Below are 24058 nucleotides of genomic sequence, written 5' to 3' on the forward strand. Positions count from 1 at the left end.
CTGATGTTCAAAACAACACATTTTCCATGGTGAGTAATTAGTAGCTCACAGATTCCCCTACCAAGAAAGAGACGCCTGTCTCACTACACGTTGAAATGAATATTTTATCACTTTAGCTTTCAACGGTTCATGTGGCCCCAAAGACATGTTTTCTTCTGTTTGTAACAGTTATGGTGTCAACATGTTGAGCTTTGTAAGGCTCTGAACCTATTTCTTACTTACAATTCTAATTTGGGTAAATGAACTGCGTTTGGATTCATCTTTTCACTTACCAATCCATCTTTATCATAGGGTGAGTCAAAGTTATCCAGAAATTTCCTGAAGACTTGCTCCTCTGTCCATTCCCCATTTTGATACTTTGGATGGTGTTTAGCATTATAAACTTCACGAAGGTCTTCAATGGTTATAACCCCATCTCCAGTTTTGTCTAACTTTCTAAAAGCTTTCATGATTACCTCTTTTCTGGCTCTGGACATTGGAGGCTAGATGAATTTAAAAACAAAAACAAAAACCCATGGAAAAATGCATGTGCAAATGAGCCTCTTCTGTAGCAGATATGATGATCACTTTTTGCCTCACTGATGTGAAATTGCCAGCCTACCACTAAGTGAGATGTTTCAGAAAGTCCCTCAGCTGCTCCGCAGTCTTCTGCCCACACCCCCTGAAATGTACTAGCAAGCTCTGAAAACAAATTCTTGAAGTAACTAACTCAAAGCACAAGAAAGCCAAGCTCCTCAACAGAAAATATTGATCCCTGGGAGTACGGTTGGGGACCATTCTTACTCTTTTTTTCTTAACTTCTTATTGATTCTTTCTGAATTTCACATCATGCACTCCAATCCCACTCAGCTCCCTGTCCCTTCATACCTCCCCTCTGTCCTTGCAACCTCCCCCATCAAAAGAAACCGGAAATCATAAACAAGCAAATGAGTAAATAAATAAACAACGACAACAATCTTGTCGTGGAAGCTACTGTGTGACACACAGTAGACCCTTTTGTCCAAAGGGTCACTTACACATGTTCACGGCAATGAGTGATTGGTCTGGTTTAAGGGCCCTGGCTTCTGCTACGCTATCAATACTGAATCCTCACCGGGGCTCACACTTACCCTTAACGTGAGAAGAAACTCATTGAAGTCTATTGTTCCACTGCCATCTCTATCGAATCTCCGGAAAAGTTCTTCTGCCTCCTCTTTTTCCATGACCACAGCGTAATCATTTAAGCCTTTCAAAAATTCTTTGAAATCGAGGGTTCGGTTGTTATTGTCATCCATAATTCGAAACACTCTGAAGATAACAATATGAAACAAAAATAACAGCAAACAAACAAACAAACCCAAACTGATAAAAACACAAAAACGATGTGTAAGTGCGAAGATACAAAGAGCGAAACACCCCTCTTTGTCTTTAAAGTACAATACAGAAGCCTTAGGTTTACCTCTTCAGCCTCACTACCAAGCACAGAGGCTTTCCTTGGTACTTCATACGGGAAAACAAACCTTCAAACACACGCATGCGTGGACATACAAACCCACAGAGAAGGCTACAATTGTATTCTAAGTACGTGGCACGGACAATAGTTTGGATCTTTCTGTCTCTTGAACATCTAGGTGTGAAGGCTTAGCTGTCGGGTGCCGTGTGCAGCTGGAAGTTAGTGATGCCTGCAGAGGCCTCGTGGAAGGAGGTCAGATGACTGCAGTCATGCCTTTGCAAGGGATATTTACCCCTACTGCCTGTTCCGTGGGCCGAGGCACTGCCTTGCCACAGGCCCAAAGCAATTAAGTTCCGTGAACCTAGACTGAAGCCTCAGAAACCGTCAGCCAAAACGAATTTTCCTCCTCGTAGGCTTATTACCTTGATATAGTAATGAATAGCTACTAACATAGGGAATCTTTCAGAAATTCATGTTTGCTACTAAACCCTTAGTTCCCTTGTCTTCTACTTTAAAAAATGCCCCCCCCAAAAAAATGCAGACAAGCAATTGAATCATAGTTTACCATAGTAATCTTGGTAAAAGCTCTAGAATCTAATATTGAGATTGATAAAGTTTCTAATTTCTCCACCATATGTGCACTGAACGCATAAACTGTGTGGATGCTACTTTGTCTACAGGAAGCCTCTGCTTAGAAACACATGGATTATAACTTAACCATTCCAAATACAAGGTACTTACTACTTTTATGGAAGAGATGATATATCTTCTCATTGCTCTTGTGCTGCACAAGGTCTTTCTACGAATTTCATAGCACACTGTTATCTTACTCTTTCCCACCCTTTCCCTTCTTTCCCACGGGACCCCAATCTCTATACAAAAGCCCCAAGAATTATGTTTTTCACTCTTAAAAGACAAAATTATCCTTTAGGATTTCCAGGAGATGAGCTCGGCCTGTAGCTCTGCAGTAGCAGCAGCTGTGTAACTTGAGTGTCACTTATTCTCACTCTGAGTCTCACTTTTCTATAAAAGTCTACACTGATGATCCTTCCTTTCTAGTTAAAGCTGAAACAATCTGCAATTTCTAAGTTACAACTTGCAATTTTCTCTTTACTAGTTCTGCCATGAGGGATTCAGATGCCAATGACTTAAAAACCTGATGCCTGACAGCAGGAAGAAAGGAGACCAGCAAGGAGTAGGAAAATGGATGATGCGTGTATATAAAATGCCATAATGAGACCATCTACACTGAATGGCAATGCAAAACAAGAAAATAAATAACTTTTCAGTTTCTTCTTCCTTTGAATTCCATATATTTAAAAATAAAAATCAAGGGTTTGAATATTGAATAAACACACCATACAGACATGGGCTATATGGTGGCAGTGCCCACCTGTTTTATAGTGTAACAAGTTTAGTAAGCAGCAATGACTCTACTAATATTCTTCAACTAGATGAGTTAATGAATAAATTTTCCTTCTATAAGAAGCAGACTGACATAAGTGATAAATGTTGTGGATTTGGTCTAACATTTGTATTATGTTAATTAGGTTCTCAAAATTTTACAAGAATCTGCATGTAAGATGCTGAGGGTCCCTACCCCCAGTTAGTTCTTATTGGTAAATAAAGTTGTTGGTGGCCAATGCTTGGGCAGGGAGACAGAAGTGGGACTTTAGGATTCCTGAACAAGGGGACTGAGAGGAAGGAGGGTTTCCTATCATGCTGGGAAATGAGAAAAGCCAGACCTGAGAAGTGTAGGACAGAGAGACTGCCAACATGGAAGAGTTGGGGATCCTGTTGCAGGGGGGCTGCATGCCTGGGTCCAGGGCGGCCAAGATGGAATATAAGTTTTAGTAAGTAAAAATTCAAGAATATTGGAGTGGAGAGGGTGTTAGCCACTTGGAGGTTGTGGAGTAGGCCAACCATTGAGCTATTTAAGGCATATTAAAATATAAAGCTGCATATGTGTGTCTTTCATTCTGGAGCCCAGAACACTGAGGCAGCTAGTGAAGAAAGACCACCACCACCACCACCGCTGAACGGAGAAAGGGGGCAGGGAAATCAGGGTTCCGGCAGCCTTGAGTATGGATAGAATGACGTCTGCAGACTGCTGTGGTGACATGGGTCTAGTTTACTGTTTAGGAATGTATAGGGTATATAAGGGCTTTCTTAGGGAGATGAGTGAAAGGAACTAATTGTTCCTGTCATCAAAGGAGCAGGAAGGGCTGACTGGTTATAATTCAGCACCTAATTATCGTGCAGGAGGGTAGCCAGGGGGAGCCATGTGTACTGAGTCATGCAGCCTTTCAGGGAGCGCTGATACTTTTCATACAAAGCCAGTGAAGGCCAACCACCTGTATTCAGGGACACACAGATAGGCAAAGACAGGGAAGCCCCTCTAGAAGAGGAATCTCCCATTTTGCAATGAGCTCTGAAAGCCACCCAGTCATGGGGGGATGGGACCTTAATAGCAAAGTTCCCCACCACTTGGACCACTGAAAGGCACATTTAGAAGATGCTTACTCTCTTGGTCTGTCCCCCTGTGCAGCCTACAGAAGCTTGTCCACCCATGATGTCCAAGGCTGTGCTTATGTTGGATATTCAATATAATTTGTTAAAATGCACACAAGATCCATTCTTAGGAGGCTCACAGTGTCCTTTCTCCTTGGGATTTTCAGTCCTCATGTCTATTCCCACTATCAAATATCAGAGAATATAGGAAGAATCACCTGACCCACAGAATGCTACCAGGAATGAACACTCAAGTTATTCCCATGAGCAGTTACAGAAACAAGTAAGACAAGACAGCCTAGCTGGGAGCAAACTCTTAGAGGCCAGCCGAGGCTGCTGGGCTTAACTCATTATATAGCCAGAAAAAGACACTGGACTGCTGTTGATCAAACCTCCATCTCCCGAGTGCTGGGAAGCCACCATGCCTGCTTTCCAAATTCTTTAATCACTGATCCACCTCCTTCCTCTGCTGCAGCTCAGGGGAGGGCCTTTCTCCATGTCCTTCCAGGCACTCACTCTAACTGGTGGTTTCCTTTACCCCTCTTTGCTCCAGGAGCATCCTCCCTTGCAAAAGACACATGCTTTGCGAATTTGGGATTAAACATCAGACATTTCGTGAGGACTCAGATATTGGCTTTCTCAAACAATGCATTTCATAGATGAGAACCCGGGGCCTTACAAGGAAATGATTTAGCCAATAGCACAACATCAGTGCAAGAGTTTCCCAGCCATTTCTTTCCACTTCCTTTCCTTGCACCCCCAACTGTGGGTGTTTGAAAGAGAATGGCTCCCTTAAACGCATTCCTTTGAATCTTTGGTCCCCAGTTGGTGGACATACCCAACCACTTCTCTCTCTCTCTCTCTCTCTCTCTCTCTCTCTCTCTCTCTCTCTCTCTCTCTCTCTCTCTGTCTCTCTCTCTGTCTCTCTCTCTCTCTGTATCTCTCTCTCTCTCTCTGTCTCTCTCTCTCTCTCTTTCTCTCTCTCTCTCTCTGTCTCTCTCCCTCTCTCTCTTTCTCTCTCTCTCTCTGTCTCTCTCTCTGTCTCTGTCTCTGTCTCTCTCTCTCTCCCTCTCTCCCTCTCTCCATCTCTCCCTCTCTCCCTCTCTCCCTCTCTCCCTCCCTCCCTCCCTCCCTCCCTCCCTCCCTCCCTCCCTCCCTCCTTTCCTCTCCCACTCCTTCCCTCCTTTCAGTTTGTGGATCAATGTGGAAGTTCTCAGCTACTACCTGAGTGCCATGCCTGCTTGCCTGCTGCCATGTTCCTTGCCATGGTGGTCATTAACTCTAAGCCTCTAGAACCATGAGTCCCAAACTAAATGTTTTCTTGCATAAGTTGCCTTGGTCATAATGTTTTGTTATTGCAATAGAAATAAATAACCAAGACCCCATCCTACCTGCCAAGTCCTTTGATGCCTGCAGAACCCCTGGCCAGGCACTGCAACCTCAGTCTTTCAATAGGATCGGTAGCGGTGGAGAGCTTTTTCTTGGATTGGATTGCCATCTCCCAGTCATGGCGCGCTGTCCCTGCCATCTGGGGGGAGAATCCACAGCATGTTAATGGAGTTTACACCCTACTGCCTACCTCTGGCTGGGCAGTTGACAAAAGGAAACTTACAGCTTTCTGCTCACTCTCCTCCAGGGTCCAGTCTCAACCTTCCCAGAATTTGCCATTTTTGACTATCCCGATTGTGCTCCTGGCATATTGTACTTTATCAAGTTCCAAAGACACCCACTTCCTTCCCTGTGGACAATAACTAAGCACATAGCCATTTCCCAATATGCTTTGATCCTTCCCAAGCCTTTCTTCCCACCATACAAACAGGTCCTTATAGAGAAGGGAAAGGTGTCAGGTAAAGGGACATAAGAAAGAGTTCAGAAGCTGCTAAGGATGCTAAGTTTAAACAAATCAGAAGGTGGGTATACATGGAAGTGCCAGAAGCCATTTATCCTGAAACTTTTTTTTTCCTTTGGTTTTTTGAGTCAGGGTTTCTCTGTGTAGCCCTGGCTGTCCTGGAACTCACTTTGTAGACCAGGCTGGCCTCTGCCTCTGCCTCCCAAGTGCTGGGATTAAAGGCGTGCGCCACCACTGCCCAGCCTGAACCATTATTTAATAGTAAATTTCTCAGCATTCCCTTGTTTGAACAAATTGTGTGTGCTCTATATTATTTTTATTTATAATGCCCCATATGCCTTTAACTCAACATTTAAGATTCTCCAACTTGGATTAAACGCTAACGTCTGTTGCTTCTGTCTTCATTGGGTTTCTCAATGTGAATGCTACTGATGCTTAGCAGTAATTCATATATTCCCTATAGGAGGTTCATAGCCTCAATACCTAACAAGGTTTATAAGAAAATTGATAAACCAATTCTCTCCCCCCCCCTCTCTCTCTCTCACACACACACACACACACACTCACTCACACCTTTCTCCATTTGTTTTTGTTTGTGTAATAAATATTCAGATATAGAAGAAGATAACCTGGGCAGTTCAGACTTAGTTCACATAGCTCTTACTTCAGTGGTAAAAGCCCAAGACCCAAATCCTAGAGACCTGATTTCTGGTCTTACCTCTTTAAACCTATTCATGGTGAATATGAGCTCCCCCCCCCCAAGTCTCCACTATTCACTGCTTATGACAATATGGACCAGAGAACATACAGCACCAGGATCTGCTCAGCATCTGATGAGGGACACAGCAGGCAACACGTACCACAGCAGGAGCATGCTAGCTCCAGGACCCTTTTCTCTTTTGTCAAGCCATACTGTAGCCAATACAGCGATCCCACCTGTGGACTTCCTTTAACTTTAATTTTTATCTCAGAGGTCCTACTCAAAAGTGCTATTGAAATGTAAAGTTTAGAATAAAGCTTTTAATACCTGAATGGTGGGTGCACATCAGGAACAGGAACCAAAGTATAGATTAGTAAAATAACTTTCCTGCAAGTGGCCTCAAACAGCAGACATTGGAATTTTGCGTCTTAGCAGAACTCTTTCTCTTCCACCATGTGTATCAACATGTAAGTGAATTTTTCTGGCACTTTCTTATGCAAAATAAAAACAGAGTTTGGGAAGATCAGATACTGGGAATCGGGACTCTGCCTACTTCTGCCTTCTGAGGCCAATTCTACCAGGGATGATGTAAGCTGATATCTCTGAATATGACTTGATAAATTCAGGGGGGAAATTACAGCCAAGCATGGTGTTTGAAATGCCTATATTAACCATCCTTCTCCATAATTTGGTCCCTCAACTCATAGACAAACAACCAATAGTTACTACGGTATGTCCTCTTTTCAATGTACCATCTCAGGCCAGAAGGGAAGAGGGGTACCCGAAAGAACCAAGCTCTTAATTTGAATTCTGAGGCCTAATATCAAAGCAGAACAGGACAAAAAAAGTTTTCAGGACCTAGGATTTGAAAGAAAGGCAGGATAGAGTCCTATTTCTGATAAAGAAATACACACTCAAGAGATCTGAGGTTTCAATGGCACATGCAGCCTCTGGATACAATATCAAGATGTCACTGACATCATACCCCCCACTAAAGTGTTTTTGAATCCAAAAGACCCCTTCTGATTCTTTGAGCACAACATTTGTCAGGTTGGACTTGGCCTTCAAAGGAGTCCTTTCCGAAGCATGTGACCACAGCACCACCATGTGTTGGCTCAGCATATGTACAGTTCTCTCATCAGAGGCACAGTTCTGTCCATGCCTTCTATGGATGTCTGAGAGATTCATTACCTCTAACCAGTTTGCTAGCTGTGGGGCAACGGAGGACACAGATGGCCTGGAATCCCCCTCTAGTTCCATGACTGAGCTATAGCTCATTTCAACAAGAAGGACACAGATATCAAAACCCAGCACATGGACTTTCTGGGGTGTCAGAATGCCTACATTTTACTCATAATAGAAGGTAAAACTTATCAAGGCTAGAGCTATGAGGCTCTGACAAGGCAGAGCACCATATATTTTAGACGACTGCTGTACCACATGCTTTGGACAAGCAGAAGAGTAAATAACATAAGTGGACCAATTTTTATTTTCATTCCCTTTGTATGTGTTCATGGACATGTATGTCACATGTGTAAGAGTACACAAGGAGGACAGGAGAGAGCTGGACGCTCTGAATCTGGTTGTGGGTAGGTGTGAGTTGCCTGACATGAGTGTTGAGATCTGACCTAGGGTCTTCTTGTTGAAATGAGCTATAGCTCAGTCATGGAACTAGAGGGGGATTCCAGGCCATCTGTGTCCTCCGTTGCCCCACAGCTAGCAAACTGGTTAGAGGTAATGAATCTCTCAGACATCCATAGAAGGCATGGACAGAACTGTGCCTCTGATGAGAGAACTGTACATATGCAGCAAGTGGTCTGAACTGCTGAACCAAACCATGGAAGGCTGGTGGAGATTGAAAGGAAGTATTGGAAGGAGAGATAGGGGAAAGTATAAAACCAGCCAGGTAACTGACTTCCAATTCAAAGGAGCTTAGGACGAGACTAAGGGATGAAGGTGGACTACAGTGCTTACAAAAAGGAAAGAACAGTGATGTAAAGAACCCTGTGGGTGAATTGAAGAGAAGGTACATAAGATAAGGTGTGTGATCAAGCGGAGCCTGGTGCATCCAATATGACACCTGGACCCTTTGGACAGTGATGGATTCATTTAAAATGGCAAGTGACTGAACTTGGAGTTTGAGGGGGAAGGGAAGACTAGGGTTACAAAGCTGTTGGTTGCCTCTACCTCTCCCTACCCTCACCCAGCTACACCCACAATGGCAAGTGAAGGGGATACGCACAGAGCAGCAGAAGGCAGTGACTGGGAGGTCTGGAACAGAGGCTGAGTAGAGTAGCCACAAAGGAGACTGGTGCACTGGGGCCAAGCTGGCTTGCCCACTCCATCGCTCTTTTGTACAGCTGGCTGCTGCCCCTGACAGAGTTCTCAGCCTGGATTTCCAGCGTTCTTGTCGGATGAGATGTGGAAAGTTGCAATTGCAGGGATCTGCTTCTGAGAGCATTTCTTTTTCTTTCTTTCTTTCTTTCTTTCTTTCTTTCTTTCTTTCTTTCTTTCTTTCATTCATTCTTTTTTTTACAATAAAGATAAATTTATTTTGACTATCACGTGAAAAGAGAAAAGAATGATATGTGTCATAAGGAAGTTTTTAAACATACAGAAAGATAGATGGACAAATGAATACATGGATGATAGATAGATAGATAGATAGATAGATAGATAGATAGATAGATAAAAGAGACAGAGACAAATGTGTCTTCCTTTTATCTTTACTATTTTCCTGCTCATGAAAACAAACATGTGCCCTTTCCTATAACCTCAGATTTTTTTCTTTTATTTAAAGTTCATGATTCTTATCAGTCTTCCTTCTCCAAACTGTTCACACACAAGTTTATCAAGTCTATTCTGCATTAATCTTCCTTCCTTCCTTCCTTCCTTCCTTCCTTCCTTCCTTCCTTCCTTCCTTCCTTTCTTCCTTTCTTCTTAAAGGTTCTGTTTAGACTTACCTGTAGGGAATAAAGATTCAATAAGGCCCCACCTGCACTTCTCCACTCCATTGGGTTGTCTTAGTACTACCTGGTGGCTGCAAACTGAATTATCCCTCCCTCTTCCCTCCTCTCTCCCTCCCTCTTCCCTCCCTCCTCTCTCCTTCCTCCCTCCCTCCTCCCTCCCTTCTCCTTCCCTCTGTGGGTCCCCATGGCCTTGGTGAATACAGAATGACATGGCTCCTGCCCCTGGGACACGGCCAATATACTTGGGCCTCCACAAGTGTCCATGACTGCCAAGAGCATAACGTTTGTTTGTATATGTTGTACATATTTTCAGGGTCCTCCAAGGAATGTCCTCCCAGTTAATGTTAATGACTTCATGGCACTTAGAGATAGCAGGAGTCCCTAAGATGAAGGTGTGTCTAATGTCTCAGCAAAATAGTAAAAGCTCTGACCTCCAGGACAGCCCTTAATATATATATTATTTGAAACATATATAATTTTTCAATTATGCAAAAATGTAAGGATGCAATATAAATTGTATAAGGAACAGACACAGCAACACTATGAACTGGCTTGGCAGAAAGCTACAAAATCAGGCAGATACAAATGCAGGCCAATTCTTGAGTTCAAGATCAGCCTGGGACAGAGGGAACTTAGGCACAGGTGTGGCAGAAATGGTAATTTCAGGACAAGGTCCCACCCAGCAAAGTTTACAAAGGCAGGGAGATCTCTGAATTCTTTTACAATGTTTAAAAATAAATGTGCTCGCAGTCTTGCACAATGAAGAGGCTGGGGTCAGAGGATACTGATTCATAGGATAAGCAAAAGGGAACCTGGAGTAAATAACTGGATTGATATGTAAAATAAAAGACTGGCTTCTGTTCTGCAAGAGATGAGCTGTGGGCAGAGAAAAAATTTTAGATTAGCAAGAGAGAACTGCTTGGGGAACTGTCTCAAGCAGAACATAGAGGACTGTCGAGAGATCTCCAGAGAAAGCAGAACGGAGAGAACAAGTTGGAAAGCTTTCTCCAGCAGAGCATAGGCCACCAGCTTAGACCCACAATTTGTTTCGCAGTTCCCAGACACCCCTTCCTCAGAATCCTTCTCCAAGCCAAGGCTGGTCCTTGGCATCTCTTCCTCCTTCTCTCCCTCTCTACATAGCAAAGAACCTGTAAACATAATAGTAGACACAGTCACTGAAGTGCACTCTCTAATATATTTATCCGCATGTCACAAAACACCAAATTCTTCCACATCCAGTTTATTACTAATTCCAAAAAAGCTGTCTTTTGGGTGCTCAAAAATGAAAACGTGCCCTTGGTTTCCCTAACTAGAGGTCAAGGGAACTGAAGAAGTGTTGGTCTGCTCAAATAAAATTGAGAGAAAGGAGTCAATCTGTGAAGAGGGTAGAGGGCAGACATAACAGAAGGCAGAGGACATGCAGGGGCAGGGCTAGGGAATATACACCAAGGAGGGAAATGTCTACTCTCCTGGCTGGCGGGGATGTGTACCACAGTGATGGGCTTGATCATTTAGTATCTGCCATCTTCCTTTGTCCCTAGTGCCTGAGACACAGGGAATGTGTACTACCAGAAAACAGCTGGGTGGCAGTCGCATGAGCCCAGCTCTGTAAGTGCCATTTTGGGCATTTCTGTAGTTGTTAAGCATTCATGCCATCACATTAGACTATTTCAAAAACAAATGACCTAGTATTGCTGTAATAGTTCTGCAGCTTTAAAACATTGCCCCGTAGGAGTAGAATAGAGTAGGAAAGCAATCTACAAAGCAGGTGGCTACTGGTTAAGACAGAGGGCTTTTACTCGATTGGGGGCAGGGGCGAAGCAAGCTGGCCTTCTCTCCAGATCCTCTCCTAGCTCTGTTCACTCATACTTCACCCTGAGGAATGTAACCGCGACTTTTGTTGCCTTTATATCCATTTCCAGTACAGGTTTGTTTTGCTTTTTTTGTTTTAATGTTTTATTGATGCTTCATGAGTTTTTCATCATGCATCCCAATTCCCCTCACCTCCCCAACCCTTTGTATCTGCCCTCTGCCCTTACAATCACCCCACAAGAAGAAAATAAAGACATATCATTGTGTAGTATGCCACAGTGTGTCCCACAGTGTGTTCCACAGTATACTATTGTGTCCATACTTCTTTACTTGCAAATGTTCATTGCAATGACTTATTGGTCTTCTAAGCCCCAGACTTTAGCCACACTATCAATACTGGATCTTCACCTGGACTCCTCTCAGATATCCTGTTGTTGCCCTGTGTCATGGAGAACCTGCAGCTTTGGATCTATACCAACACGTGAAGGTGAGCTCTCCAGCACTACCCTCTGTGGCTTACCCAGTACATCTGCTGGCAAGGGGCAAAGCCAGATCTCCTATTTTCATGACTTCTGGGTCAGCTCACTCACACCAGTTCCCCCAAAGTGCCACAGCCAGTGGTGGACAAGGCAAGTCTGCACAGCCCTTGGACCTCAACGTGGTCTCAGGGAGCAGCCTGGACTGTCTGCATGGTCTTCAGTGACAATGTGACCCACAGACATTAATGAAGACCCCTGCTGATCCATGACCACGGACCCAGACATGGCCCTCAGTGACAGCACAGGCTGGGACTTCACCATGGCCTCTGGTGGCAGGGCCAGCTATTCAAATCAGACTACTTCTCTCTACCCTGGAGTCACCAGTTATGCCTCTCTTCATGATACTCAAACTGTCTCCTTCTCTTTCTCTTCTCTCTTAGTCAGGGTTTGTCATCTGGCACAAACCATCATGACAAAAAGCAAGTTGGGGAGGAAAGGGTTTATTCAGCTTACACTTCCACAATGCTGTTAGCCACCAAAGGATCTCACACAGGGTAGGAACTTGGAGGCAAGAGCTGATGCAGAAGCCATGGAGAGATGCTGCTTACTGGATTGATTCCCCTGGCTTGTTCAGCTTACTTTGTTATAGATCCAAGGACTACCAGTCCAGGGATGACACCACCCACAATGGGCTGAGCCCTCCCACCTTTTCTCACTGATTGAGAATCTCATGGAGATTCATGGATCTCATGGAGGCATTTCCTCAAGGGAAGCTCCTTTCTCTGTGATAACTCCAGCTTGTGTCAAGTTGACACACAAAACCAGCCAATACATCCCCTATCTCTCCACTACATACTAGCATATCACAGTGGCTCCACTGTGGGAAGGTACTTTGCTGGTGGACCTCTGGGTGTCTTGTGCCACCTGAGGCTTGTAAAGAAGAACTGGTTTCTGGATATGCTCCACTTCCCCTTGCCACATAGATTGGCAAGAGGCTGCCCTCTGGGTGTCTATAGCCTACACATTCATGACCACATGTCGTCAGACTGGCTTCTCAGTACAAGTTTGTCTTTTCAGTTACTCTGATAGGGTCTCAGGTTTAACAAATGGCTCAAGCTGAGGTCAGAAATAACAGCTTAAAGGCATCTCTCCTTCTGACTGTCTAGGCCCAGTGCTTGTTCTAAATCCTATTCTATACAGTCCTTATACCTGCTACTGGTCTCTTCCTCTCTTTTCCCCTTTCCTCCCTCCTAATAAAATACCACTGACTGGATAACTTACAAAGAAATAAATTCATTTCCTAGAGTTCTAGAGGATAGGAGGCCAAGAGCAATGTGCTAAAGTTTAGTGACAGGTGAGACCCTCTCTGGTCTCTCAGTGCGGTGCTATGAACTCTATATTCTTCAGAAGTGTATTCTTTATTCTTTCTATTAAAACCAAGGTGAAAATTAAGTACAACTTTTCATGTCTGTGATGGAACATACTTGAAAAATCATTGTCTCAGGGTCTCTATGGCTGTGAGAAAACACCATGGCCAAAGCAATGGGGGAAAATTTGTCTTTTCACCCACAGCACAGCCCATCACTGAGGGAAGTCAGGGCAGAAATTAAGACAGGGCAGAAACCTGGAGACAGAAACTGATGCAGAGGCCATGAAGGAGTGTTGCTTTGGCTTGCTCTTTATGGCTTGGTCAGCCTACTTTCATATAGCACCTAGGACCACCAGCCCAAAGATGGCACTGCCCAGAGTATCAACTATCAATCAAGAAAATGCACCAAGGCCTGGCTCATAGGCCAATCAAGTGAATTCATTTTCTCAACTGAGCTTCCTTCTTCTAAACAGACTCTAGATTGTGTTAACTGGACACAAAACTAGCCAGCACAATCATCATTATAAAATATCTACTTCATAACTTCATTTTATTTTTATTATTTTTTAAAATTCATTCAACTTGGCTGAGGACTCCTAATGCAAGGGCAGGGAGTAATGTCTAAGGAGTACATAGGGCCTGGAGCACAATGTGTAAGGAGTCACTCCATTTTCAAGACCACAAAAATCAACCCTACATTTGTCTACCGTTAAGAAGAGAGATAATGAGTATCTATCTCTTTAACTCTTGTGCCATGCACTTCCCTTGTCTCACCTTGGTCTTCATCCTGCACTCAACATGCTTATTGAATATCTAGCCTGTGCTACCCAGTAACAATGTAGGAAACACTCAGTGACCTTTGCATTCTTAGGGAAAGTTTCAACTCTGCAGTTTGTGTTGACACTGGAAACTGATTAGCCACCACTCCATGCCCCTCTTCCTTTCATATCATAGGGTAGAGACGTGGGCTCATATCTACAACACCTTAGAACACTAATGTCATAGAGCTGTTTCACCAGGGTCCACAACTGCCTGACTCCAGGGTACTGTCGCACGATTTGTATTGCTTGTTTAATCAGTTGATGGTCAGGTCTTGTGAGGTTTGCACCCAAAGTATTCTTGTTTGACATAACTGGCAAATACTTATTCCCACAGTGACTTTATTTAAGTTGTTTCTAGACATTGATTGCGATTCTGTGTAAAACGGCTATGCAGACTGTGAGGATAAACTTTTCTCTCTAAGAATTAGGCTGAGGCAGGGGTGGGTTTGGGTACTGCTCCATTATAAACCTCTTCTTGCAACAGAATGTTACATATCAGTTTCTTTAAGATTTTGACCATGGGAGAGAAAGAAGTCTGTTTAGCATGCCATTTGAGGGCTCCTGTGACTTACACTTGAAGTGAAAATCCAGGCTTCATCAAACAGAGAGACTGCACTCAGATCCTGCCACACTGAGCTCCTTTGGGACTGCCAGGCAGTGTTGAGGAAGCCTGAGGAGAATGTTCTCATTGTTGTTCCTCCACCATCTCTCTCTCCTCCTGGACTGGCTTCGAGTCTCAGGGGTTTTGATCAGAACATAACTTGCAACCTATTCTGCATCTAATCAGCCTGACACATGAAAACTCTTAAAGAAACAAAGTGAGAATGTATGTAATTTTTACCCAAGGTGAACATAGACCTAGCCAGATTTGTACACAGGACAGTAAACAGATTAATGAAGCCTAGAGAAAGGAAAAACAAAATGAATGTTTCCAAACTCCCTGGTTTCAACACTATGCTAATGTGAACAAGCAAGCAACATTTTTCCAGAGTCATTGAAGATTTTGTCTCAGGCAGCGGTTTCAAATCCACTTCAAGGACAAAGATTTTCCTCAACATTTTCAAATGCAGAAAGAGCCACAACCCCAGTTAGCATTTATGCCTTTATGGCCATTACTCACCTAAAACACTAAGTCACTTGTGCAATTGTGTACGGTGTTTCTCTGGGAACCATTTGCCAGTATATAGACATCCACACGTCAAATGAGTTTTTTGTATCCTTAATGTATACTTCCAGAAAATGGAGAATTATTAATAGATAGAGATCGAATGTCAGAGTACAACATTGGTAGAGGTTGGTATATCTGGATGGATTGCTGGTGTAACCACTATTCACAGCAGAGAGTAAGACTTTGAACTCCCTCAATGTATGAAAGTCTGGAAGCAGTCCAATCAATCACTGTAGTCCCAAGATACTAGTCACTTCTATACTCAAAGTGGGATAAAAGTCCACAATAACAGAAGCAACACCAGCCAGTACATCCACACTCCAAGAAGCAGGAAAGATCAAGAGACACTGACCATATAAGCCAAGGCCCTCATAAGTGCCTTCCAGAAAATCCATGTAACCTGTACTATGGACTGGAAATCCTGAGCACTTCACCCCAACTCCCACACCAATTTTCTGTTCATAAAGAAGAGCCTTGGGATTGAACTGGCAGCCTACAGTTTCTGCCACTGATGGCAGAAGAAGCAGCTATTTTAGAAAATTAGACTACTGCTGCTCTAGAGCAGCTCATTCAACACTGTCTTCAACAGTGGTTCTCAACCTCTGGGTCCCGACCCCCCAGAGGGCCACATATCAAATATCCTGTATATCAGATATTTGAATTACTATGCATAACACTATCAAATTTACAATTATGAAGTAGCAACGGAATAATTTTATGGTTGAGGGTCCTATAACGTGAAGAACACGATTAAATGGTCACAGCAGGAGGAAGGTTTAGAACCACTGGTCTGCAATCTGAGAATTATACAGGCATGGGGAGGACCTATATGCTGAAGACTAAATTCAGAATTTACCACAGCAATGACTTCACACTTTCCAACCACTGTTTTTTCAAACCATATGCTGTTCAATGTTCTAAAGCTGAGATTGTGGTGGTGAGTAACATGTTCACAATGTGTACTGTACTTAAAGAATCCATAAGAAATGTGTTTCAGCTTGTAAGCTGCTGGCTTGTGACAGGTACCTTGTCAATGAACTGATCTACGATAGATGACTTCCCCAGAATAGAAGCAATCTTAAGAAACCACCCATTGTCATACATTTTACTGCCTCCATTGTTCTTGCAAGACAGTGGGTTCGGGGAACTGAGTGCTATTTTTCCATTGCAAACACTGTTTGCTGGCTGGAGATAACTGAGACATCTGTAGAATGTCTGTTGTAAAAGTTAGGCACTATAAGATGTGAGCTAATTTGACCCCCAAAAGCCTTGTAACTTTGTGTGTCTGTGTGGTTTTTTTTTTTTCCTCTATAAACCCTGTACTAACAATGAGTCAGAGCCATACTCTGAGCATCTTAAGTTCCTAGCATGTTCCTGGACAGTATCCATGGTTTGCCTGGTATTTGATAAAGCCTCTTACTCATTAAAATGTATTCATGGTCGTGGTGGATCTCTGACCAACCCATAACAAGATACTCTGGGTTCACACAAACATAGCCAAAAATGACTTTCACCCAAGAACAGACAAAGCTCGGACACCAAATCTGACCCTTCACCTGATTCTGTAACTAAGGATTTATTGGAAAGCAGTTTACAAACCTGTTTATACAGGACCTGTGCCTACCTTCCTGCTGGGCCTACAAAGATAAAGAGTTGCATCAAAGACTTTATAACACAAAGTCTGGAGTGTTTATTGTTGTGTTTATGAAGAAAAGTTTGTAAAAGACTAAAATAAGAGCAATGGGAAACATTACTTAGCATTTAAACTATATCAAGGTCACCTGCTATCAACAAAACTGTTTTGCAGATAATTCTAAACCAGTCTATTAGAAACAGAGTTGTTCTTTTGTTTTGTTTTATTTTTAATCTGAGGCCAGTGAGGTGGCTACATGGGTAAAGATGCTTGCCACCAAGACTGGCAACCTGAATTCAATCTGGGACCCACATAGTAAAGAAAAAAAAAAAGACAGTCCTAGCAAGTGTTCCTTTGTATTCCACAAGCATGCCAAGACACTCATCATGCCCCCAGCTGAAATAAATTGGTGGAAGAGAAGGAAAAGGAGAAGGAAGAGGAGGAGGAGGAGGAGGAGGAGGAGGAAGAAGAAGAAGAAGAAGAAGAAGAAGAAGAAGAAGAAGAAGAAGAGGAGGAGGAGGAGGAGGAGGAGGAGGAGGAGGAGGAGGAGGAGGAGGAGGAGGAGGAAGAAAAGAGGAGGTTTTGGTATAAAGTATATCCTGATAATAAATCTTAGCATTTTCAATGTACAGTTACATATAGTAGTGGAAACATAGTTAACCCCATTTTACAAAATAAGAAAACTAATGTTCAAGGGTTTGAAAACAAGACAAGACTTTAACAATAGTCACATACACATTATAACATTTTAGAAAATACTGTTTTGTCAACAAAGAGCCCTTGTAGTCTGCACAGAATATTAGCATATAAATTCTAGGACCAAAAATTTGAACAAAGCATGCCTAGCAAATCAGGTAATGCCATAGGCTCCTGGAGGAGATTGGCCTTCCTCCTGACAGCCAGCAGTGTGTAGCCTCAGAGGGAACATTTTCCAAAGGAGTGACACATTGCCACTTCTTCCCCAACTGAGGACTGCCCTGCTCTCAGAGCACACCTTCTAAGTCACAGTGCTTAGGAATCTTTATTTGATTGCCCTTCGGTTGTGCAAAATATAAAAGATGGGGAACAAGCATCCTCAGATGTTGGGTGCCTAAAACACATGAGAAAATCTTCCCAGGCTTATCAGGAATAAAGTGAATCTCAAGGGAATACCAAAGACATCCTGTGGCATGTCCCACAGTAACCAGGTGATCTACAATGATCCCTTCATTGAGTACCTGCTTGTCTCTGCAACACAGAAAACTGCCTCTCTAAATTCTCTTAATTATTTTATATGTAGACACATACACATTTGCCTGTCAGCTCAGAATAAAAAAAAAAAGCAATAACAACAACAAAAACAAACTTTTATTTTAAAATGCCAGTAGAATATAGTTTTATTTTTAAAAAATTAAAGGGATAAAAGAAACTATCGAGGCCAAAAGTTTCGGAAAGAGAGACAGAGAGACGATAGAGAGGGAGAGAGACAGAGAGATAGAGAGACAGAGAGAGATGGATGGATTCTGGGAGAAGATATGAGATGCAAGATATTTGCCAGAAGACAAGGTGGTGAACAGACAGTTCAGAGCTGAGCATTGAGGTAGACCCACATGGTGGCTGCAGTAACAGACAGTTCAGAGCTGAGCATTGAGGTAGACCCACATGGTGGCTGCAGTAACAGACAGTTCAGAGCTGAGCATTGAGGTAGGCCCACATGGTGGCTGCAGTACCAGGATTAGTGGGGTTAAGCTAGATAGCTGGCTAGGAGACTGCTCTAGCTAGAAGGCTGAAGCTTTAGAATATTAAAAAGCCTCTGTGTCATTATTTATGCCACTGGTGGGTCCGAGAAAGTACCACTATCTGGTGCCATCCCTGGGCCAATGGTCCTGGATTCTATAAAAAAGCAGGTTGAGCAAGCCATGATGAACAAGCCCGTAAGCAGCACCCCTCCATGATAGTGGCATGATCACTGTGGCAGCAACCAACCACTCTCTAATTGAAGATCTGCCTATTCAACAAGAGGAAAATCATTCCTGATACTGGAAGCTTATCCAATTATCCAGGGCTGGTGAAGTCATGGATCTTGGAGGAGAACCTACAACCACCACTTCACTAAACCAGCATAATCCCTAACTGCACTCTAAATATTTGTCCTTACACCCACAAGTGAGCACAGCCCTTATGCCCCATGAAAGAAACTCCTCTTTGCAACAGACAGAAAAAGCAACCAATCAAAATGCGGAGTTGTGAGGCACAGTCCCAGTGGATGTATCTATACAACACAACTCCTGCCCCTAAGGCTCAGAGATTATTGCAGAAGAAGGGACGGCCAGAGGAACACAGATAAACATAGCAACAGTCAATGGAAAGTAATGCCATGAATTTGAAAGCGAGCAAGGAGAGATACATGGGAGAGGTTTGTTTTTGTTTGTTTGTTTTGTTTTTCGAGACAGGGTTTCTTTGTATAGCCCTGGCTGTCCTGTAACTCACTTTGAAGACCAGGCTGGTCTTGAACTCAGAAATCCGCCTGCCTCTGCCTCCCAAGTGCCCGCCCGGCCATGGGAGAGTTTTGAAGGAAGAAAGGATAGGGGAAAATGATACAATTATAATCTTTTTGTCTTTGTATGTACAGTCACAGTTCAGGAACATCTTCTCTCATTGGCCTAGAGAAATACTACCCATCCTTCACTTTGGTGAAGCCTCCCACAATCGATGCCCCCACTCTGAAATATTTTGTGATGCACTATGAATATCTCTGTCCAAAACTGAGATAGCATCCACATTGCACTACATGTCCGTTTAGGTTGTAAAGTTCTTGGAGCAAAAACTATATCCTGCATTTTTCCTTATTCTTATATATTAGCACTTAATATAATGCTGTAGCATTAAGTTGGAATAAATTTTATAGTGGTTTGACTGAAAATGGTCCCCATGGGCTAATAATAATGGCATTATTAGGAGGTGTGGCCTTGTTGGAGGGGATGTGTCACTGGGGGTGGGTTTTAGGGTTTCAGATGCTAAATTCAGGCCTATCTCTTCCTGCTGCCTGCAGGAGATCTGGATGTAGAACTCTCAGGTCCTCCTCCATCACTGTGTGCTTCACCATGCTTCTCACCATGATGACAATGGACTAAACCTCTGAACTGTAAGCCAACCCCAGTTAAACATTTTCCTTTATAAGAGGTACCGTGGTCATGATGTGTCTTCACTGCAAGAGCTTTGATCATAACTACCATCTATTCACATAAGATGAAAACAAATTAATCGAAATCTGCTTTTCCATATGTGAAGCTATTAATAAACGACCACTTTTTGTGGTAGCAAGATGTTTGAGAGAGAAAAGTGAAGATAAGAGGTCTGAAAAGAAGAACTTAATACCTAGAATAATTAAGCTACATTCCAGACTGATGGAAGGGGTTCACATTCCTTAAGGTCCTTCTCAACTTATTATTACTAAAATCAAGTCTCTGTTATAATTTTGTAAATGTCGTGTCAACACTTTTCAGCAAAGCTTCTCATTTTTGCCAATGTGCTTGAGGGAAATTTCTCAAGAAGCCTAGGTTAAGAGCTACAGGCGCTCCATTGCTAACAGAGGTGAAATAGATCATTTTAGAAGCATGGTATCCCAATGAAAAACATGAGCTCTCCAAACTGAAATCTGTCTCCAGTTTGCCTACTGTGATGAATGAAGGTTTTTTAAACCATGCTTTCTTCATCCCTCTGTACATCATTGACTTCATGTGCCTTTTACATTCCCTGATAGCATAAGTAGTAGTCGTACCAGAATGAGTCAAAATTGCTTCATCCTCACAGAGATCACACTCATACCCTCCTTTCTCCTTTCTTTCTGTTACAGGTAAGCACCTCTGCCTCCCTATCACAAATTTGCCCGTTCCCTTGACCACTGTCACCATAGAAACCGTCACTAAAATGATACTTACTTAATAGAACTGAAAGAGAAAGATGTCTCAGTTGCTGGTCTGGATCAGAGTCATAAAGTGTGCTTTTACTCACAATCCTTCCAAAGGTTCACTAAGATGCTTACAATTGTGGACTCACTCCACAGTACTGTGGTCCTGTAGTCTCTTCTGCATGATAGTGCACATAAGATGGCACACTCAGAGCTACCATAATATTATTAGTGTTTATATACAAAATTCTACTCATATTAGTGCAATAGAAACACATGGCCAATTTTAAACAGAGCAAAAAGGGTATATGGGAAGGATGGGAGAGGTTAAGGGATGGGGGCATGATACAGTTATGATCTCAAAGAAGTGCTTTTTTTTTTTTTTTTTTAATCGTAAGAAAAAAGAGCTCCAGTCAATCAATGGCTGCTGAGACAGCGAGAATCCATTTTCTATAGGGAGGACTTCTGGATAGCGCATCCCACACGAAGCAGTCAGTCCTACATGCGTGTACTCATGGGCATCACTAAATAAGCTCACTCTGTGTGTGTGTGTGTGTGTGTGTGTGTGTGTGTGTGTGTGTGTGTGAAACAGAGGGGGGGGGAAGGGAGAGAATTAAAAAAAGAGAGGCCATGAATTTAAAGAGTGGAGGGTAGATATTAAATAATGTACTCAATTCTCAAGTAACCCCCCAAAAAAATCTAAATTAAAAACTCTAATTTTTATCCTGAATCTGTCATGGATTCACAGGATGTGGTATAATCAATACAAACCTATCTCACAGAATAAATGGGAATAACTGCTAAATCTGTTGATCACTTTGTGAGTTGGAGACAGAATTCTAAGCTCTGTTTCGTCTGTGGCCATCGGGATAGTTACTGCAAGTCATCAAAGAAACTTCTCATCCAATAACCCAGCAAATGGGCACCACTCTGAAAGTGTTATCTCTTTTGCCTTTGCTAAATGAAATTGTTTTTTGTCGAAGCATCTATTCCAAAAGTCTACACCTGGGAACCAGCTGTGTTCTTTGTGCACTGAGAGTCTAGGGATGGCTTCGTCAGGACATGCATTCTCACGGACTTTTAACTTTTCTTTTTAGATAAGAGATCCCCATCTTAAAAATGAAACAAAAACAGTGGCAGTGGATTAAACAAACGAAAGCATTGAATTACCTGAAATGCTCGTCTGTAGCCGCAGGCTGCTTCACGGTGAAACTCTGGACTTCTGCACTCGGGGACTCTAGTCTCCTCCCATGGTCCTGTGTCTCCCTCTTACCTGTCTTCCTTTGCTGTCCCTGCCTTTCAAGGCTTTCAGTTCTAATTGGATAGCCTGGGAACGCTGAAGCAAAGTCATGCTCTGATTGGCTCAGCTCGCTGTCATTCATATGCTGGGTCTGCCTTTTCTCAAGTTTACACTCCTTGTTACCTAGGAAATCCCAGTGACTGTGAAAGCCCAAGCTGTTTGTTCTGGAAGAAATGGTAGGCGGAAGTTCTATTGGCAATTGTTTGGTTTCTAAAACAGCATCAAAACTGGTATCCCACGTTTTAAAAGGAAATGCTTGATAAATTGCCATACTTGCTTCAGGCGGCTCCCTCCTGACTCTACAAGGCTGTCTCCCTGGTGGCTTATTGCCAGTGAATCAGGAAACCACAGCCCTTGGGAGCAAGTAGCAGCAATTATAGGCAATGCCCTCGGTTTTTAAATTCTACATTCACACACTGAGAAGATACCTTTTCCCACGGTGTTTTGACTTCTCTAACTTTACCCTTTATTCTCTATTAGTGAATATTCTCCACCTGTGTTCTTAGCAATATGTTTGCCAGAGCAAAAGCAGGCTTGTTGTTTGCTTTGGGAGTAAATTAAGCCACATTTCCTACACTGAGTATCTGTAACATCCAACGGCCTACCACACTCCCATCCCCAGGCTCCATCTACCCTGGAGTCATCCAGAGAACTAGGAACAGAACTTTCTAGAAAGGCCGCTGGTCCACTTCCTGTTACACATTTTACTCAGACAAGTGTGGCAGTTGATTTTTAATATCATTCAAAAGAACAGTACAATTTCTGAGATTTGACATAAACATCAAATGAAAAGATTTATTCAACATTAACAATCACCTGCTCCAAAACTTCCCTTTGTCTATTTCCCTTTTGTCTCTTTCCAAGTCCCCTTCCAATAGGGCATGGCATTTAACAAATTAAGGGAAAGTGCAGACACGGGTGGGAATTCACTACGCTTCTCACTTCTAGATTCATGCCTCTGTGTCTTGTTTTGGTCCGATTTAGTTTAAGGAGGGCTGTGTAATCATTGGATTGGAACCATCCATTGGAGCCTGGTGAGGTCACCAGTGGATACATGGCTGAAGACAATCAATCGTTCTCCTCTCCCAGGATGTATCATCAGCAGATAGTTTGGTCCTGAGCAGAAGAAAGGATGGGTCTAGAAGTTGGATGTGATTAGGGTGGAGTGAAGTCAGGTAGACAGAAGGGACTGGACTAGAGTGCAGGAAATGGGTTCTTAAAATCACAGTTTCCCAAGGCGTCATAATTCCTCCTCATGGGAAATCCTATTTAGAGATTGGAATATGGTGCCTAGGCCCACTCCGTGCTAATAAAAGACTGCTGGGTTTGTTTGTTTGTTTGGGATATGTGTGTGTGTGTGTGTGTGTGTGTGTGTGTGTGTGTGTATTTGGTCAGATCTAGAGAATAAATAGGTTAACTGTGATTATAAAAATCTCTTCTCTATACCTCTGTGTTGAGCTTTTCGTATCTTTATCAAATAAGATTATGAATTCTTGGTCAGCTCTTAAGCCCATACAGTAATGCTATTGCTCTTTTCAAACCACATTTCTGATTCTCTTTTTAGTAGCTATGAAACCTCTCAACATTTCCTAATTATTTACCCATTTACTCATTCCTATGCCAAGTTAATACATTCTCAAATGATAATCTACACCACTATAAAATACAGATAATACATTGCAAGGTCATTTGTAGTATATTTCTCTTCCATCTGAAAATTTAAAAACTAAATCAAAATCTCTCAACTGTCATGATAGATTTTCATTTTTATGTTTTTCATGGTTATAAAAATGCTGAAGAGAAGTATGCTCTTTTCTATATATGTTTTATTTTAAACATTCAACCAGTTTTTCTATTTTAATATGTTCTGTATATAAAATACTAGCACAGCTGCACATCCAGAGGCTGTGTGTAACCTGAACTATAATAGCCTCATCCATGCACTGCAAATAACCTCACAGCATTTCCTCGTGTGTATGTTTTATATAATTTTTTATTAATAAACACATATTGTTCATTGTTTTTTAACTCCTACTATGTTGAAAAAATAGGACATTCTATATTTATTACTTCTCTTTGTATCATTTTAGTTAACAATATTGAACTTCATTCTGCACCAAGTTATT

At 42.5% G+C, this 24058-nt stretch overlaps 1 protein-coding gene across 3 annotated transcripts in view; it reads right to left on the reverse strand.

The window, feature by feature from the left end:
* The window catches only part of Capsl (calcyphosine like), a 36202-nt gene extending 14283 nt beyond the window's left edge, over window positions 1–21919 (reverse strand). Inside the window, exons 1-5 of one of the 3 annotated variants that reach the window (XM_085831430.1) lie at window positions 21803–21918; window positions 8735–9050; window positions 5335–5471; window positions 1110–1287; window positions 273–482 (exon numbers count right to left, since the gene is read on the reverse strand). In XM_085831430.1, coding sequence (XP_085687556.1) covers window positions 273–482; window positions 1110–1287; window positions 5335–5471; window positions 8735–9016 — 807 coding nt within the window. In that variant the 5' untranslated portion in view covers window positions 9017–9050; window positions 21803–21918. Of the gene's footprint in view, window positions 1–272; window positions 483–1109; window positions 1288–5334; window positions 5472–8734; window positions 9051–21802 lie in introns of all 3 variants that reach the window. The other 2 variants (XM_085831428.1, XM_085831429.1) reach the window with 2 other exon arrangements.
* Between the last annotated feature and the right edge of the window lie 2139 nt (window positions 21920–24058).

The sequence above is a fragment of the Mus caroli genome, unplaced genomic scaffold (genome assembly GCF_978045245.1).
Source record: "Mus caroli unplaced genomic scaffold, Mus_caroli_1 scaffold_16, whole genome shotgun sequence".
Taxonomy (NCBI): Eukaryota; Metazoa; Chordata; class Mammalia; order Rodentia; family Muridae; genus Mus; species Mus caroli.